Consider the following 19935-nt stretch of genomic DNA (forward strand, 5'->3'; position numbering starts at 1 on the left):
CCAAGGAGAGGAGGGGCTGAGATCCACGTTCACACCAAGGAGAGGAGGGGCTGAGATCCACGTTCACACCAAGGAGAGGAGGGGCTGAGATCCACGTTCACACCAAGGAGAGGAGGGGCTGAGATCCACGTTCACACCAAGAAGAGGAGGGGCTGGGATCCACGTTCACACCAAGGAGAGGAGGGGCTGAGATCCACGTTCACACCAAGAAGAGGAGGGGCTGGGATCCACGTTCACACCAAGGAGAGGAGGGGCTGAGATCCACGTTCACACCAAGAAGAGGAGGGGCTGGGATCCACGTTCACACCAAGGAGAGGAGGGGCTGAGATCCACGTTCACACCAAGGAGAGGAGGGGCTGAGATCCACATTCACACCAAGGAGAGGAGGGGCTGAGATCCACGTTCACACCAAGGAGAGGAGGGGCTGAGATCCACGTTCACACCAAGAAGAGGAGGGGCTGGGATCCACGTTCACACCAAGGAGAGGAGGGGCTGAGATCCACGTTCACACCAAGGAGAGGAGGGGCTGAGATCCACGTTCACACCAAGGAGAGGAGGGGCTGAGATCCACGTTCACACCAAGGAGAGGAGGGGCTGAGATCCACGTTCACACCAAGGAGAGGAGGGGCTGAGATCCACGTTCACACCAAGAAGAGGAGGGGCTGGGATCCACGTTCACACCAAGGAGAGGAGGGGCTGAGATCCACGTTCACACCAAGGAGAGGAGGGGCTGAGATCCACGTTCACACCAAGAAGAGGAGGGGCTGAGATCCACGTTCACACCAAGGAGAGGAGGGGCTGGGATCCACGTTCACACCAAGGAGAGGAGGGGCTGAGATCAACGTTCACACCAAGGAGAGGAGGGGCTGAGATCCACGTTCACACCAAGGAGAGGAGGGGCTGAGATCCACGTTCACACCAAGGAGAGGAGGGGCTGAGATCCACGTTCACACCAAGGAGAGGAGGGGCTGAGATCCACGTTCACACCAAGAAGAGGAGGGGCTGAGATCCACGTTCACACCAAGGAGAGGAGGGGCTGAGATCAACGTTTACACCAAGGAGAGGAGGGGCTGAGATCCACGTTCACACCAAGAAGAGGAGGGGCTGAGATCCACGTTCACACCAAGGAGAGGAGGGGCTGAGATCAACGTTTACACCAAGGAGAGGAGGGGCTGAGATCCACGTTCACACCAAGGAGAGGAGGGGCTGAGATCCACGTTCACACCAAGAAGAGGAGGGGCTGAGATCCACGTTCACACCAAGGAGAGGAGGGGCTGAGATCAACGTTCACACCAAGGAGAGGAGGGGCTGAGATCCACGTTCACACCAAGGAGAGGAGGGGCTGAGATCCACGTTCACACCAAGGAGAGGAGGGGCTGAGATCCACGTTCACACCAAGGAGAGGAGGGGCTGAGATCCACGTTCACACCAAGGAGAGGAGGGGCTGAGATCCACGTTCACACCAAGAAGAGGAGGGGCTGAGATCCACGTTCACACCAAGGAGAGGAGGGGCTGAGATCCACGTTCACACCAAGAAGAGGAGGGGCTGAGATCCACGTTCACACCAAGGAGAGGAGGGGCTGAGATCCATGTTCACACCAAGAAGAGGAGGGGCTGAGATCCACGTTCACACCAAGGAGAGGAGGGGCTGAGATCCACGTTCACACCAAGGAGAGGAGGGGCTGAGATCCACGTTCACACCAAGGAGAGGAGGGGCTGAGATCCACGTTCACACCAAGAAGAGGAGGGGCTGAGATCCACGTTCACACCAAGGAGAGGAGGGGCTGAGATCCACGTTTACACCAAGGAGAGGAGGGGCTGAGATCCACGTTCACACCAAGAAGAGGAGGGGCTGAGATCCACGTTCACACCAAGGAGAGGAGGGGCTGAGATCCACGTTCACACCAAGGAGAGGAGGGGCTGAAATCCACGTTCACACCAAGGAGAGGAGGGGCTGAGATCCACGTTCACACCAAGAAGAGGAGGGGCTGAGATCCACGTTCACACCAAGAAGAGGAGGGGCTGAGATCCACGTTCACACCAAGAAGAGGAGGGGCTGAGATCCACGTTCACACCAAGGAGAGGAGGGGCTGAGATCCACGTTCACACCAAGGAGACTATCTTGCACCAAAGATATTGAAGTGACTGTTATTTTGTATATTGATTGTTTAATCTTAATGTGTGCACATGTGTAAATGTGTCTGTTGATTATAGGATATACATGTTATACATATTTCTACACATATCTGTATTTTGTATACTTTTATATTCGGGATTATTGGAAACGTCATTTCGATCTCTGTCTGTAAACACAAACTGAGTAAGATGGACATTAAGGTTGACTTTGATTCTTTTAAACACATCTTCTAGCAAATGGAGAAACATCATACAACAATAAATAACCCCATGCAGGACTCGTTGAGGTTATTTGCTGCTACCTGTTGTTCGGAATATCTTGTAAAAGAGGAACGGAGGGTGAACTGTGAATGCTCCCTTAGTATGATACAAGGTAAACTAACTCCTCGTTGTGTTTGATGTGTTTCAGCTGCTGGGAAGCTTCACAGATAAAGAGCGTGCCAGCATCGCTCAGCAGCTCAAAGGGAAGCGGGTCTGGATCGGCATCAAGAAGCTGCTGGTGCTCATCGAGATGTCTCTGCAGGTACTGAAGGGCCAGGAAGCTGCTCCTAAAGCTCCATACTTACGCTGCGCTGTGATGTGGAAGATGTTAGTCAGTAGATATACACAGGGAAGTAAAGACAACAAGAAGAACAGACGAAATCTCATGGTAATTAGGAATGAAGCTGTGGGACTGCTGGAAAAAACTAAATCCCTCATTCTCGCCATTTACAGCTGGCACGCTGCTTTTTACATATTTTGAATCTTTTGGTGCTTCCTTCTCCTTTGCATGTGCGTAAACATGCATGTTTCTATTTAAAGATTTAAAGGCTTGTTTGTCACATGCACAGGCGATGCAACTTAAAGACATAAATGATCAAAATGGTGCAAGAAGAGACAGAAAAACCCAAAATGAGAACGCTTCAAGAGACATTATGATAACATTGAACACACCCAGCACAAGTCTAGGAATGAAAAACTAAATATCTGACGAAATGCTAAGAAAGGCTAAGAAATAATCTGGCAAGTAAAGCTGAAAACGGATTTAAAAAAAAGGAACTGGTCATTCGGTGAGGCTTAGAGGGGGTTTTAAATAACATCAACAACATATTTACCCATTGTTGTTCTTATGCTACGCTAAGCTAACCCTAAGCACTATCATGCTCCTTTGTTTACTTCCCGAACATCGTTAGCTATTGGCTAGCGCTCCAACACATTGTATGCGATAGGCTAAGGGGGCGGGACAACGCTAATTGGTTGACCAATCACAACAGAGCCGGCCAGCTAACCAATCAGAACAGACTGGGCTCTGGTTTCAGACAGACGGTGAAAAGAGGTGCTGCAGCACAGGCAGGATGAGAGAAATAAAGAGCTGTTTGAACCTTAAAGCATGGAGACGTGATTTCTGATGAGAGCTGTATTGATGCTGCTTGTTTTTCTACAGTCTACAGCTTGTGTTCTTTTCTCTTTGTTTCCTCTTTAGATGGAACCCGACTACAGAGTGACCAAGTTCCTGTCCCTGCTCAGAGACGAGGGGGCGTGAGTACAATAATATTAATAATCAGTTGAACAAAATCATTTCCATCGCTTCAACCACTACCTTTGGTTTAACCCTTTCCTTTACTCTCATCTCATACATTTGTTATGTTTCTACCTGTATAGAGTGGTGCAGGATGTTGTATTTGTATGCACGATCACATGACGTCACCAGCGCTTAGCTAAAGGAGGCTAATGTTGGGCTATAAAGGAACTACAGCACGGTCACATGACTTCACGTCACCACCGCTAAGCTAAAGGAGGCTAATTTTGGGCTTTAAAGGAACTACAACACGGTCACATGACTTCACGTCACCACCGCTAAGCTAAAGGAGGCTAATGTTGGGCTATAAAGGAACTACAGCACGATCACATGACGTCACCACCGCTAAGCTAAAGGAGGCTAATGTTGGGCTTTAAAGGAACTACAGCACGGTCACATGACTTCACGTCACCACCGCTAAGCTTAATTCGGCTAATGTTGGGATTTAAAGGAACTACAGCACGGTCACATGACTTCACGTCTCCACCGCTAAGCTAAAGGAGGCTAATGTTGGGCTATAAAGGAACAACAGCACGGTCACATGACTTCACGTCACCACTGCTAAGCTAAAGGAGGCTAATGTTGGGCGTAATGACGTTTAGCCGTCTCATTTAGACACTTGTTAGCAACTGCGGTTTTTCAATTAAAGAGTTTTGAAGATAGGGAACCAGATTTGGTAAAAAGAGTTTTACGACTCATGTTCTGCACCACTCTTTTACATTTCTTCTTTAGAATAAAATGTCTAAAGTGTCATTTGACAGGATGCACTTTGAACTCTGGATATTTTATTGGATTTATTTTGCAATCACCAGGTTGAATGAAGGCGATCAAATCCGAATTTAAGCTGTCGGTCGTTACGCTGTGCACTGGTAAGATCTACAGCAGAGCAACGGGACTAGTTAGCATGTAGCCTGTTAGCTAGCTACTAGATTAGCATTTACATAGGATTGTGATTGCAGTAGAAACTTCTAAAAACTGTTTTAATGATGGGTTCAGTCGCTTTCACATGGAAAAACATTCACTCTGAGGGTCAAAGTTTGTCATTTTGTACAATCATACCTCACTCATCCCAAAGAATTAAGTGAGACTAAGTTACTTAAAGGTGGGGTAGGTGAGTTTGAGAAACCGGCTCGAGATACACTTGTTATATTCCATGGAATGCTCTTAACATCCGATAGCAATGAATATCTGAAGTGCTTTGACAACAAATCCGTAAAAAATATCATCAGTGGAAGCCGTGGCGCTGTGAAAAGCAGGACCAATCATCTGAGCCGGCTAAAGTAACTGGATGGCCTACCTGCCTGTCAGCCTTCCATCTGTGCACAAACTTATCTCGTGCCCTCATTGGTCATGTGCGCGTTCGTGTGTGTTGGAGGAGGGGCTCTGTGAGGAAGTGGCAGATTTTCTCCGGTTGTGTATTTTCAAATTCTAGCCACTCGAGCTGGTTTCTCCAAAATGACCTACCTCACCTTTAAGATAACTGATGCTAGTCACCTGAATGAAATAAACATAAAAATGCCAATTTTTAAGAGAGAAAAATGTCAGAAAACTGATTTAGTAGTATCTGTTTGTTACGTCCCCTCCTAATCTAGGGGTATGAAGGGAAGTAACAAAGCATAGAAATGACCAGGCACGAGAAAAAAGAGCGGAAACTGATCTGAAGCCACAAAGGGAGGTTTAATTACCAATGATGGATAAGCAGAAAACGGGCTCACCAGCCAACTTGCAAAGCAAATTAAAATATAAATATAATCAGGTCCGAGACAGAGACACCATGCAGCAGCCAGAGACAGAGACAGAGACACCATGCAGCAGCCAGAGACAGAGACAGAGACAGAGACAGAGCCAGAGACAGAGACAGAGACAGAGACAGAGACACCATGCAGCAGCCAGAGACAGAGACAGAGACACCATGCAGCAGCCAGAGGAGAAGGGGAGAGCCACTGCAGCTTTCTCAGGTCCTTTATGGAAGCCCTGATTGGTGATTGGGGGCACTTGGAGGGAGAAGCTGCACCTGGAGGGAGAGGCTGCACCTGGAGGGAGAAGCTGCACCTGGAGGGAGAGACTGCACCTGGAGGGAGAGGCTGCACCTGGAGACAATATAGAGCACAGCAATAAAGTTTGAGATCATTAGCTTACGTTAGCCACCAGATGCTACTAAGACAAATAAAGTGTGTAGCACAACTGTTGAATGAAAGGAAATGAGCTCTAGGGCTTCATTTCTGATGCATTCAATATGTAATTTGTAAAAAACGTGAGTTGGTAAGTGAATAGTCTCGCTTGTCTTTAACCAGTCATTTTACCCTCCATCTCCACATGGTTTTCCAAAAGCAAAACGTTTTTTTTCAAAAGTTTTTTTTTTTTTTTTTTTTACATGATTGAAATGTTTACAATTCACGCTAACACATTCAGAAAACCCTTGACTTCCAGACCAGGGGACAGGAAATGCTGAAATGCTGACTCATGTCGGGTTTTAGGACTCATTCCCTCATCAAAACAACAGGAAACTGACAAATCTGCTTTGACCTCTTTCTAGTGATCGCAGCTTCTACGAGTAGAGGAAGAAGCAACAAGCCAACGAAATGAGGAAGAGTTGAAGAAGAAGAAATCTCCATCCACCAAATCTCTGTCTACTCAAACACACACACCTGGTCAAAGAGAGCATGTTTCCAACCCTTCCTCCTCTGTCTCCTCTCCATCGCCATCAACTTTACTTATCGACACATCACAGCAACCTACTGGAAGTCGTACTGTTATGAATCTGTTATCTGTAAAGAAATTGCAATAGATGATTGTAAAAATAAAAAGTGCTGTTTTGTGCATCGTGTGTAAAAAAAAACGAACCCAAAAAAACCAAACGTGTGTTTCCAGCTGTAGTGTTTGTTGTATTTGTTGCATAGTTATTGTTGGTGTTTCCTCACAAACACAAGCGGAGCGAACACATCTGGATATATAAATACGAGTTGAGAGGCTTTTAGTAAATGTGCAGTGGTTGTAAATGTAGACCTTTAAATATGCAGTGTTCATGCTCTGTATATAGTATATATAGACTAAATGCAGTATCAGAATACGTTTAAAGGATGGAGTTTATTTCCTATCAGTATGGAGACTCTTCTTCCCCGTGTCTCATGAGATGTTTCTGTGACAGTGACAGTGAGTTTCGGAGTGTGTGTAGTATTCAGTACAGTTCAGTCGAGATGTCGTAGCGACAGTGTTAACGATTAAAAAAATATATACATTTGGCACTTCGAAACATCGACTCAAATAAACTTTTAGACGTTTGTCTTGGAAACTCGAGCTTGTGTCCGCTCGTGTGCACGTGTGGGGAACTGCATGTGTGTGTGTGTGTGTGTGTGTGTGTGTGTGTGTGTGTGTGTGTGTGTGTGTGTGTGTGTGTGTGTGTGTGTGTGTGTGTGTGTGTGTGTGTGTGTGTGTGGGTGGGTGGGTGGGTGGGTGTGTGGGTGTGTGGGTGTGTGTGTGTGTGTGTGTGTGACAGGTCAAGACAGTCGGTGGTTAATTTGTGGGTTTTTTCTAATGTCATGTGCTGATTGTCCAAAAGTTCTTGTTTATTGTTCTGAGCATTGATGGTGTGTGTGTTTCTGTGTGTAAGTGTAAGTGTGTGTATGAAAGGGTGTGTGTGTGTGTGTGTGTGTGTGTGTGTGTGTGTGTGTGTGTGTGTGTGTGTGTGTGTGTGTGTGTGTGTGTGTGTGTGTGTGTGTGTGTGTGTGTGTGTGTGTGTGTGTGTGTGTGTGTGTGTGTGTGTGTGTGTGTGTGTGTGTGTGTGTGTGTGTGTAAATATATATCATCATGCAGATGTATTATTGCAATAAAAAGCACAGATGCACAGAAAAAAAGAAACTTCCAACTCCTTGTCTTGTTTTTATTTATAAGAACTTAAAAAAGTCAGAATACAAAAAAAGTCTCAATTCTGAAAAGAAATGCATTTAAAAAAAGAAAAGAAAAAAGATTAATTATATTAAAAAAAATTCTAATGAAGTCACAATTCAAAAAACAAAATTGAAAAAAGTGAGAATTCTGAAAATAAAAATCCCATAAAGTCCAAATTAAAAAAATACTGTCAGCGTTAGAAAAAAAGTAACAATTCTGATCAAAAACATTTGATAAAAAGTCAAAACGCAAAGAAAAATAAAATGTCTTTGAAAAAATGCAGAATTATGAAAAAATACCAAGTTATTAGAAAAAGTAGGATTTCTGAAAAAAAGTCAAAAATATAAGAAAGTCAGATTTCTGAAAAAAAATCAAAATCTTTTTAAGAAAGTTGGAATAAAAAAAAGGCAAAATTGTTAAAAATATTGAATATTCGATGAAAAAAGTCATCACTCTGAAAGAAAAGCACATTCTATAAAAAGTCCAAACACAGAATGTGACCTCCTGTTCTTCAGCTCCTCTTCTGATGATTCACCTTTGAGCTGCTTCCTCCCTCTCTTCTTATTCCTCTTTTTCATCAAAGTTAATGTTTAACCAGAAGTTCCCTCAGGCAGGAACACAGAACAAAATGTTCTCCACTTTGATCAATCATTTCCCCGTCTACACGTGCACTGCAACTCAGCAAAAGGTGGGAGAAGAACTATGTTAGTTTACTCAGGTGAAAGAAATAATATCGAGTCAAATAAAGAGTCAAAGTTAGGCGTTCATGTGAACAATTAAAAACCATCAAAATATACCAACGACTAAAAGTAAACATAGAATTGGTGGGATGAACCCCTCTTCAATGGTCACACATGCAGAGCACACAGCACACAGTGACATGTGTTCTCTGCGTTTCACCCATCCTAGCACCAGGAGTCTAGCACCAGGAGTCTAGAACCAGGAGTCTAGTACCAGGAGTCTAGAACCAGGAGTCTAGAACCAGGAGTCTTGCACCAGGAGTCTAGCACCAGGAGTCTAGAACCAGGAGTCTAGTACCAGGAGTCTAGAACCAGGAGTCTAGAACCAGGAGTCTAGAGCCAGGAGTCTAGTGCCAGGAGTCTAGAACCAGGAGTCTAGTACCAGGAGTCTAGAACCAGGAGTCTAGTACCAGGAGTCTAGAACCAGGAGTCTAGAGCCAGCTCAGCCAGGAGTCTAGAATCAGGAGTCTAGCACCAGGAGTCAAGCACCAGGAGTCTAGTACCAGGAGTCTAGAGCCAGGAGTCTAGTACCAGGAGTCTAGAACCAGGAGTCTAGAGCCAGGAGTCTAGAATCAGGAGTCTAGCACCAGGAGTCAAGAGCCAGGAGCCTAGAGCCAGGAGTCTAGCCCCAGGAGTCTAGAGCCAGGAGTCTAGAACCAGGAGGCTAGCACCAGGAGTCTAGAAACAGTAGTCTAGTACAAGGAGTCTAGAGCCAGGAGTCTAGCACCAGGAGTCTAGTACCAGGAGTCTAGAACCATGAGTCTAGAACCATGAGTCTAGAAACAGGAGTCTAGCACCAGGAGGCTAGAACCAGGAGTCTAGAGCCAGGAGTCTAGCACCAGGAGTCTAGCACCAGGAGTCTAGAGCCAGGAGACTAGAACCAAGAATCTAGCACCAGGAGTCTAGCACCAGGAGTCTAGCACCAGGAGTAGCACCAGGTCCGGTGCCTTGCTCAAGGGCACCACAGCAGGGCAGGAGGTGAACTTGGACCCCTCCAAGTAGCAGTCCACACTCCATATTTAGGTCTGGTCGGGGCCTTGAACCGGCGACCCTACGCCTCACAGTCCAAGCCCCTACGTACGCAGCAAGGCCTGTTTCTTAATCGTATTAAACATTGTGTTTTTCTGTTTTTACATGCATATATATTCACTGTTTATGTTGATTTTTAACTTGCTCAATACCTTTTTAAAATGCTGCTGTAAATAAAAAAATTCACAAACTTCGATCAATAAAGTAAATGTAATCTAAATGAATCTAAGATAAACCTGAAGTTAATAAGTAATAAACAATTCTAAAATAGAAACATCTACAAATAGAAATAGAAATAAACCAGCTTTAGAGAGAAAGACAAATATACAGATGACCGGCACTCTGACAAATTAAAAACACTATTAAAGGGCCAATATTCTGTTAACACAATATAAAGCAGGATATTATTTACATTAAGTGTGCAAGGAATTGGATATCAAATTAAATGTAAATGTAAAATGTACAGTGTGAATTGTATAAGTCCAGTTAACCAAAGAGAAAGTATGGAGAGGTGAGTTCTCTTCCAGCCAGAGGAGATTTGTTTTCCACAATAAATATAATATCTGAAGAAACTCTTGTTTTGCACATGTTGTCTTTTCCAAATATTAAAACAAAACATTTGAAAAATGTATTAATAAATCAATTAACACTTAATCGTTGCTGTGGAAAGGCAGAGACATCCCCCTTGATGTACAGTGTGAGTTTGAGTCCAGTTATCCAAGATCCGAGTGATAGGCTATATATACACAGTCAACAGACACATTTACATATGCAGACAATCCGCGTATCGACCCTTTAATAATTGTTTCTTTAATCCCCGGGTTCTCTCGGTGTTATGCAACCTCCTCTCCCCCCGGGTGCATCCCCTCCCTTTGGCCGCAGGAGGGCGCTGTGGAGCCGGGTAATGGATCCCCTCAGAGGCGGAGCAGCTCCTTCTCCTGACCCGCATTCACCCGGACTGAGAGGCACGGGGAGGACCGAGAACAGAGCCCTGATCCCCGCAGAGACACCCTGTAAACACCGTGGCTCCATGGAGGTCCAGGCACCGGAGAGCCCGGGTCTGAGCACCTGAAGGCGGCCTGAGAGAGGTACTAACACCGGGAGAGGAGAAGAAGCACCGGGGAGGAAAGGAAACGTTTATTTCCACCGCCGCTGCTGCTGCTTTTTCTGCACGTTTTTGAACACGGCTGCTTTATGTTGACGGTGCAAGAGGCGCTGTTATATCACAAGTCAAGCATCGGTGAGTGTGTGCATCACCGGGGGGGATTTAACGGGGCTGTCCTCATGTCAACCCGGGCTGAACCATGCTGAACCAAGCCGTGCACACAGCGGGACACCACTGACATCCTGCGTGTGTGTGTGTGTGTGTGTGTGTGTGTGTGTGTGTGTGTGTGTGTGTGTGTGTGTGTGTGTGTGTGTGTGTGTGTGTGTGTGTGTGCGTGCGTGTGTGTGTGTGTTTGTGTGTGTGTGTCCATCTCTATCTGAACTTGAGTTTTATTTAATGTTTTATAATTCCTTATTGAGCGTCCAGCTACGTTTTTATCGCAACATGGGTTTGTCTCAATCCTTATTTATTTATATAGCACATTGTATATACAGTATACAATACAGTCTATCAATGTCTTAATGTGTGTGTGTGTGTGTGTGTGTGTGTGTGTGTGTGTGTGTGTGTGTGTGTGTGTGTGTGTGTGTGTGTGTGTGTGTGTGTGTGTGTGTGTGTGTGTGTGTGTGTGTGTGTGTGTGTGTGTGTTCTTTGTGTTTGTGTGTTAACAGGTTTCTGATTGCACAGTTTAACGTAGCCTACTTGCTGACACGCACACACATACACACACGCACGCCAAGTACGGCTGGTTAGAGATGTTTTACAAGAAGTACACAGATATGGCTCAGTGCCAACATTTTGGAACGTATATAGGCTGGTGTGTGTGTGTGTGTGTGTGTGTGTGTGTGTGTGTGTGTGTGTGTGTGTGTGTGTGTGTGTGTGTGTGTGTGTGTGTGTGTGTGTGTGTGTGTGTGTGTGTGTGTGTGTGTGTGTGTGTGTGTGTGTGTGTGTGTGTGGCACTCCCAGCCTCTGTTCACATTCCTGCGCTGTGACATACAGATTGTGCCATAGTGTGCTCGTGTAGATCTGACATGAATCATGCAGGATAGCATGAAATATGAAATGTGGGTTTCAGCCAATCGCTGCTGCAGGCTGAGGCGTGGTGAGAAACCATGTGAACGTTCATCTGTCTGTCATCTTGCAATCCACTTATTTACATACATAGTTATCACCTCATTCTGTTTGTGTATGTCATATTCCATTGAGATGTATATAGACTTCCTCTTGCACAATTGTTTATTTGTATTTGATTATATATGTTGCATTGTTGGAGGAGTTCAGGTCAGAATAATGTCATTGCCATTTCTACACTGTAGCTGATAGATGATGAGAACACCTTTGAGTTGACTTTGTATGGAGTCACACATAACAGCAGAGTCTTCACTGTGTGTTTCTCTCCGGGTTGTTTACTGTGTTTCTCTGGTTGTTTACATTGTGTTTCTCTCCGGGTTGTTTACTGTGTTTCTCTGGTTGTTTACATTGTGTTTCTCTGGTTGTTTACATTGTGTTTCTCTGGTTGTTTACATTGTGTTTCTCTGGTTGTTTACATTGTGTTTCTCTGGTTGTTTACTGTGTGTTTCTCTGGTTGTTTACTGTGTGTTTCTCTGGTTGTTTACATTGTGTTTCTCTGGTTGTTTACGTTGTGTTTCTCTGGTTGTTTACTGTGTGTTTCTCTGGTTGTTTACTGTGTGTTTCTCTGGTTGTTTACATTGTGTTTCTCTGGTTGTTTACGTTGTGTTTCTCTGGTTGTTTACTGTGTGTTTCTCTGGTTGTTTACGTTGTGTTTCTCTGGTTGTTTACGTTGTGTTTCTCTGGTTGTTTACGTTGTGTTTCTCTGGTTGTTTACTGTGTGTTTCTCTGGTTGTTTACGTTGTGTTTCTCTGGTTGTTTACGTTGTGTTTCTCTGGTTGTTTACTGTGTGTTTCTCTGGTTGTTTACGTTGTGTTTCTCTGGTTGTTTACTGTGTGTTTCTCTGGTTGTTTACGTTGTGTTTCTCTGGTTGTTTACTGTGTGTTTCTCTGGTTGTTTACTGTGTGTTTCTCTGGTTGTTTACGTTGTGTTTCTCTGGTTGTTTACTGTGTGTTTCTCTGGTTGTTTACGTTGTGTTTCTCTGGTTGTTTACGTTGTGTTTCTCTGGTTGTTTACTGTGTGTTTCTCTGGTTGTTTACTGTGTGTTTCTCTGGTTGTTTACATTGTGTTTCTCTGGTTGTTTACATTGTGTTTCTCTGGTTGTTTACATTGTGTTTCTCTGGTTGTTTACATTGTGTTTCTCTGGTTGTTTACATTGTGTTTCTCTGGTTGTTTACTGTGTGTTTCTCTGGTTGTTTACGTTGTGTTTCTCTGGTTGTTTACATTGTGTTTCTCTGGTTGTTTACATTGTGTTTCTCTGGTTGTTTACTGTGTGTTTCTCTGGTTGTTTACTGTGTGTTTCTCTGGTTGTTTACGTTGTGTTTCTCTGGTTGTTTACATTGTGTTTCTCTGGTTGTTTACTGTGTGTTTCTCTGGTTGTTTACGTTGTGTTTCTCTGGTTGTTTACTGTGTGTTTCTCTGGTTGTTTACTGTGTGTTTCTCTGGTTGTTTACTGTGTGTTTCTCTGGTTGTTTACTGTGTGTTTCTCTGGTTGTTTACGTTGTGTTTCTCTGGTTGTTTACATTGTGTTTCTCTGGTTGTTTACTGTGTGTTTCTCTGGTTGTTTACTGTGTGTTTCTCTGGTTGTTTACATTGTGTTTCTCTGGTTGTTTACTGTGTGTTTCTCTGGTTGTTTACTGTGTGTTTCTCTGGTTGTTTACATTGTGTTTCTCTGGTTGTTTACTGTGTGTTTCTCTGGTTGTTTACATTGTGTTTCTCTGGTTGTTTACTGTGTGTTTCTCTGGTTGTTTACATTGTGTTTCTCTGGTTGTTTACGTTGTGTTTCTCTGGTTGTTTACATTGTGTTTCTCTGGTTGTTTACTGTGTGTTTCTCTGGTTGTTTACTGTGTGTTTCTCTGGTTGTTTACATTGTGTTTCTCTGGTTGTTTACGTTGTGTTTCTCTGGTTGTTTACATTGTGTTTCTCTGGTTGTTTACTGTGTGTTTCTCTGGTTGTTTACTGTGTGTTTCTCTGGTTGTTTACATTGTGTTTCTCTGGTTGTTTACTTTGTGTTTCTCTGGTTGTTTACTGTGTGTTTCTCTGGTTGTTTACATTGTGTTTCTCTGGTTGTTTACTGTGTGTTTCTCTGGTTGTTTACGTTGTGTTTCTCTGGTTGTTTACTGTGTGTTTCTCTGGTTGTTTACTGTGTGTTTCTCTGGTTGTTTACATTGTGTTTCTCTGGTTGTTTACATTGTGTTTCTCTGGTTGTTTACTGTGTGTTTCTCTGGTTGTTTACATTGTGTTTCTCTGGTTGTTTACATTGTGTTTCTCTGGTTGTTTACTGTGTGTTTCTCTGGTTGTTTACATTGTGTTTCTCTGGTTGTTTACTGTGTGTTTCTCTGGTTGTTTACTGTGTGTTTCTCTGGTTGTTTACTGTGTGTTTCTCTGGTTGTTTACTGTGTGTTTCTCTGGTTGTTTACATTGTGTTTCTCTGGTTGTTTACATTGTGTTTCTCTGGTTGTTTACTGTGTGTTTCTCTGGTTGTTTACATTGTGTTTCTCTGGTTGTTTACATTGTGTTTCTCTGGTTGTTTACATTGTGTTTCTCTGGTTGTTTACTGTGTGTTTCTCTGGTTGTTTACGTTGTGTTTCTCTGGTTGTTTACTGTGTGTTTCTCTGGTTGTTTACATTGTGTTTCTCTGGTTGTTTACAGTGTGTTTCTCTGGTTGTTTACGTTGTGTTTCTCTGGTTGTTTACTGTGTGTTTCTCTGGTTGTTTACTGTGTGTTTCTCCGGTTGTTTACTGTGTGTTTCTCTGGTTGTTTACATTGTGTTTCTCTGGTTGTTTACATTGTGTTTCTCTGGTTGTTTACATTGTGTTTCTCTGGTTGTTTACTGTGTGTTTCTCTGGTTGTTTACGTTGTGTTTCTCTGGTTGTTTACGTTGTGTTTCTCTGGTTGTTTACTGTGTGTTTCTCTGGTTGTTTACTGTGTGTTTCTCTGGTTGTTTACATTGTGTTTCTCTGGTTGTTTACATTGTGTTTCTCTGGTTGTTTACATTGTGTTTCTCTGGTTGTTTACTTTGTGTTTCTCTGGTTGTTTACTGTGTGTTTCTCTGGTTGTTTACATTGTGTTTCTCTGGTTGTTTACATTGTGTTTCTCTGGTTGTTTACTGTGTGTTTCTCTGGTTGTTTACTGTGTGTTTCTCTGGTTGTTTACATTGTGTTTCTCTGGTTGTTTACATTGTGTTTCTCTGGTTGTTTACATTGTGTTTCTCTGGTTGTTTACTTTGTGTTTCTCTGGTTGTTTACTGTGTGTTTCTCTGGTTGTTTACATTGTGTTTCTCTGGTTGTTTACATTGTGTTTCTCTGGTTGTTTACTGTGTGTTTCTCTGGTTGTTTACATTGTGTTTCTCTGGTTGTTTACATTGTGTTTCTCTGGTTGTTTACTGTGTGTTTCTCTGGTTGTTTACTGTGTGTTTCTCTGGTTGTTTACGTTGTGTTTCTCTGGTTGTTTACTGTGTGTTTCTCTGGTTGTTTACATTGTGTTTCTCTGGTTGTTTACATTGTGTTTCTCTGGTTGTTTACTGTGTGTTTCTCTGGTTGTTTACATTGTGTTTCTCTGGTTGTTTACATTGTGTTTCTCTGGTTGTTTACATTGTGTTTCTCTGGTTGTTTACATTGTGTTTCTCTGGTTGTTTACTGTGTGTTTCTCTGGTTGTTTACGTTGTGTTTCTCTGGTTGTTTACGTTGTGTTTCTCTGGTTGTTTACGTTGTGTTTCTCTGGTTGTTTACGTTGTGTTTCTCTGGTTGTTTACGTTGTGTTTCTCTGGTTGTTTACTGTGTGTTTCTCTGGTTGTTTACTGTGTGTTTCTCTGGTTGTTTACTGTGTGTTTCTCTGGTTGTTTACATTGTGTTTCTCTGGTTGTTTACTGTGTGTTTCTCTGGTTGTTTACGTTGTGTTTCTCTGGTTGTTTACTGTGTGTTTCTCTGGTTGTTTACATTGTGTTTCTCTGGTTGTTTACTGTGTGTTTCTCTGGTTGTTTACGTTGTGTTTCTCTGGTTGTTTACATTGTGTTTCTCTGGTTGTTTACGTTGTGTTTCTCTGGTTGTTTACGTTGTGTTTCTCTGGTTGTTTACATTGTGTTTCTCTGGTTGTTTACTGTGTGTTTCTCTGGTTGTTTACGTTGTGTTTCTCTGGTTGTTTACTGTGTGTTTCTCTGGTTGTTTACGTTGTGTTTCTCTGGTTGTTTACTGTGTATTTCTCTGGTTGTTTACGTTGTGTTTCTGCTGCAGGATGAGGGCTTCTGGAGGGATTCAGTGACTTCTCTGACCCCAGAGAGAGAGACGGGGAAACGTCACATCAGGGTCAGCAGAAAGTGTGAGTAGAGTTTCTGCAGGTGAAGAGAGAAGCTTCTTCTCTTCTTCTTCGTGCACCACGTCTGCTTTTCACACCAGCTGCTGGCACATGACTCATCTCGGGTCAAATCTGTAAATCTGGGCAAGAAAATCCAACGTGCATTTGATGTTTCGTATCGTAGAGCTGCAGCTAGTGTCAAAAGTGAGAACATGTGTACACACACACACACACACACACACACACACATCTAATCTCCTGATTCCATTTAAACTCTGTGCAGAAAGAGCTGTGTGAACCTTATTACATCACATGAGGGTTTGACTTTAAGACATCCTGTACTTTGCAGAAACTCACGTTTGTTTTGTGTTCTTGTTCTATTTCTACTTTTACAAACCACATGGCAGGCTTCATGTTTTCATACAAAACATTTCTCACACCTGGCTGTAAAACAGGAACGACTCTGAAACCAAAGATAATACTTCCCCGGAGAGAGGTGTGTGTGTGTGGGGGGTGGGGGTGAAATGACCCAGAATGCCCTGATCTTGTTTGCTGCTAGATTTATTAGTTTCCAGCAAAGATGCATTTATGAGCTCTTCCCACAGACCTGAGGAAAGGACACATGTCATTTTATATATTTTTTAAACAGGTCTACATGCAATACACACGCTTATACCTATAGAATAACTGCACAAAGCGTGTAGGAGTACTGCTTGTGTGTATATGCACTTCCAGAGCTGTAATCACTTGCAGACAGATTTGACCTCTTTTGACGTCTCTCTCTCCCCTCCCCCTGCTGCTTTCTCCCAGCCCGGTTTCCTGAGGTGGCTCAATGTATAGAAAGGGGAGGGGAAGGAGGGAGGAGACAGGGGGAGGACAGGAGGGAGGAGACAGGAAGAAAGCCAGTCTCTCGCCCTCTGAGTCAGAGGAGAACGAGTTACATAACAGCTGCTGACGTCACTCTGCAGGAGGGAGACACTGCAGAGACACACGTCACTGTGAGGGCTGTGTGTGTGTGTGTGTGTGTGTGTGTGTGTGTGTGTGTGTGTGTGTGTGTGTGTGTGTGTGTGTGTGTGTGTGTGTGTGTGTGTGTGTGTGTGTGTGTGTGTGTGTGTGTGTGTGTGTGTGTGTGTGTGTGTGTGTGTGTGTGTGTGTGTGATGTTGTGGTAATGAACTCGTCCAGTCGTGCAATTATTAAAAGTATCCGTCTTTTTTAAAACTTTTTACCAACAAAAGTGAATAGAATATTTCCGTTCAGTTGAGTTTTCACAGGTAAACAATAGAATAAGACACCAGCTTTAAACAAGGCTTCTTTAATCAATGTTATCCTGTTAAAGTTCCTTAATTTTTAACAGATTTCTGTCGTTTATCTCTAGCCCTCCACCCAGTGCAGGTTAATCAGTGCTTTATTCAGTTTGCTTTATGCTCCTCTCTTTCTATCCACGTATATCTGCAGGACAGTTTATCACTCAAATGCTTTTATTACTCACGGTAACACTTTAGATTAAGGCAAACTTATTCACTATCAACATATTAAGGCCCGGACACACCAAGCCCATTTTGGCCTTCGATTGATGTCGATAGATGTCTGGCCATCGATGAGCGTCCTGTCACCCTCCTCAGATTGGTGTGTCCCGCACCGTCGTGTCTTTTCGGCCGTGCCTACACCTTCCGCCCAGGCTGTCGGCAAACTAAATCACTCTGATTGGCTGTTCAGCTAGCGAATCAGTGCATGAGAAGCGAGGTACGCAAACAAACGAGAAGGCACACAAAGACGGCTATTATTTTTCCTTTTCATCCATCTGCTTCCACAAGCAACAGTCCAAGGGCTGATACGGCCAGTACCACACCAAACATGTTTTTGATGGACGAGAGTGAACATGGAACACGCTATTTGTTGTTTGTTTCTATCACGGGGTCTGTTCTTCTTCTCTCGGTTATCACGCAGTCTGTCTTCAGGTTGTTTCCTCTTTTGAATGACGTATACACACTACCGCCGCCTGCTGGTAAGGAGAGTTATTGCCACTCACGCATGCGCAGTTCGTACGTGCTTCTTGGCCGTCGGCTGAAGTCTTTGCGGTGTGTTCCAGTGCCACACATGGCCAAGACGCAGGAGACGCAACAGCCTTGTTCCGTCGGGACGTGTCCTCTGGTCTCAGTTTGGTTTGTCAGGGCCTTTAGGGTCAAACTACCAGCTTGTTTGTTATTAACAAGACGTCACTTTTAAATAGGGAACATATTCTTAGAGTGTATCTGCAGCAGCGTCTCTTTCTGGGTCAGCTGGGGACGTGTCCTCCTGATGTTGTAAAGAGTGTATCGGCAGCAGTGTCTCTTTCTGGGTCAGCTGGGGACGTGTCCTCCTGATGTTGTAAAGAGTGTATCGGCAGCAGTGTCTCTTTCTGGGTCAGCTGGGGACGTGTCCTCCTGATGTTGTAAAGAGTGTATCTGCAGCAGCGGGTTGTAGCAGCGATGTTTGCAGTGAAGGACAGTTTGTTATCTAGGGTCACACCCAGATTCCTTGCAGTCTGAGTCGGGGAAACAACAGAGGGGCCGATGTTGATTGTTAGGTCAAGAGAGCGACAATCTTTACCCGGAAGGAAAAGCAGTTCAGTCTTGTCAAGGTTGAGCTTGAGGTGGTGAGCAGACATCCACTGAGAGATGTATGCTAGACAAGCAGAGATGAGTGCGACGACCTGGGTCTCTGAGCGGAGAAAGGACAGAATTAGTTGGGTGTCGTCAGCGTAGCAGCGGTATGAAAAACCATGCGGGCTAATGACTGATCCGAGCGAGTTTGTGTACAAGGAGAAGAGGAGGGGACCAAGAACAGAGCCCTGAGGGACCCCTGTAGTTAATTGACAAGGGTCGGACTCGGACCCTCTCCAAGTTACCCTGTAGGTCTTTGAGGTATGCGGTGAGGAGGGAAAGTGCAGAGCCTGAAACTCCAAGTTCTTGGAGAGTGCGTAGGAGGATCTGATGGTTCTCCGTGTCGAATGCAGCAGACAGGTCCAGAAGGATGATGACAGAGGAGAGGGAGGCTGCTTTAGCCGTGTGCAGTTCCTCAGAGACAGCATTCATGTAGAATAAGGCATTAATACATGTTTTATAATGACTAATAAAGAGCCAATATACTGCTAATGTGCATGTTAACTAACAACTAGTTGATGGTGAATATGTGTACCTTAATATAAAGTGTTACCATAATAATAATAATAACAACAACAAGAATACACTTTATTTGTTTAAAACACTTTAAAAACAACGTCATCTCAAGGTGAGGAGAAAATACAATTAAATAAAAAGTTCTCTAAGGAACATATTAAATAAAATATGGTAATATAAAAAGATTAAGACCATAAAAGGTTGGGAAATGTACCGTATATGTTTATTAATATGTATATATATATATATATATATATATATATATATATATATCTATACATATACAGTATATTTCTTTCGCTTCAGAGTGGTTTTAGTTCCAGTGCCGAGAAATCCTATAATTGTAAAGTGTAAAATATAGTAAAAACTGTAATAATGAGGCTTTGAAATACCTCCCGTTAGTTACAATGCTAACGGTGGAACTGCTGGTTATTATTCTTAATGTGTGTTGGAACAAACCGCGAGGACACACACTGAACATTTAACGTTATTTTAAAAATGTAAATACAAACAAACAAATAATCTGCAGTTTGGAAAAAAACAACTATTTTCGTATTTTCGAGAAAGAAACATTCCCGTGCTTTTTAACAAGGAGGAACAACAGCAGAACAGCAACTATACCTTGTTTTAATGATCTACATATAGACTATCTTCTTATAAAAATGATTGTTAGTCGCAAGAACACATGTGAGAAGAATATATGAGAGAAGAAGAGAACACGATGTGATGTTTATTGGGATTGTAATAAAAAAAAGTTATTACCTGCTGGATGTACATCGTGTACAGAACACACACACACACACACACACACACACACACACACACACACACACACACACACACACACACACACACACACACACACACACACACACACACACACACTGCAGGCCTCTGAAGAA

General features: G+C 43.4%; 2 protein-coding genes across 4 annotated transcripts in view; both read left to right on the forward strand.

Annotated features, from left to right (window-relative positions):
- nsfa (N-ethylmaleimide-sensitive factor a) overlaps positions 1 to 6598 on the forward strand; it is a 36087-nt gene extending 29489 nt beyond the window's left edge. Inside the window, exons 18-21 of one of the 2 annotated variants that reach the window (XM_079645702.1) lie at positions 2546 to 2659; positions 3599 to 3654; positions 4507 to 4563; positions 6231 to 6598. In XM_079645702.1, coding sequence (XP_079501828.1) covers positions 2546 to 2659; positions 3599 to 3654; positions 4507 to 4537 — 201 coding nt within the window. In that variant the 3' untranslated portion in view covers positions 4538 to 4563; positions 6231 to 6598. The remainder of the gene's footprint in view (positions 1 to 2545; positions 2660 to 3598; positions 3655 to 4506; positions 4564 to 6230) is intronic. The other variant, XM_079645703.1, reaches the window with a different exon arrangement.
- A 2654-nt stretch (positions 6599 to 9252) lies between these two features.
- LOC307016568 (thyroid hormone receptor alpha) overlaps positions 9253 to 19935 on the forward strand; it is a 146809-nt gene continuing 136126 nt past the window's right edge. For both annotated transcript variants that reach the window (XM_079645712.1, XM_079645713.1), the window contains exons 1-2: positions 9253 to 10591; positions 15814 to 15898. The gene's annotated coding sequence lies outside the window, so the exon portion shown is untranslated. The remainder of the gene's footprint in view (positions 10592 to 15813; positions 15899 to 19935) is intronic.

The sequence above is a fragment of the Notothenia rossii genome (genome assembly GCF_949606895.1).
Source record: "Notothenia rossii genome assembly, chromosome: 8".
Classification (NCBI taxonomy): Eukaryota; Metazoa; Chordata; class Actinopteri; order Perciformes; family Nototheniidae; genus Notothenia; species Notothenia rossii.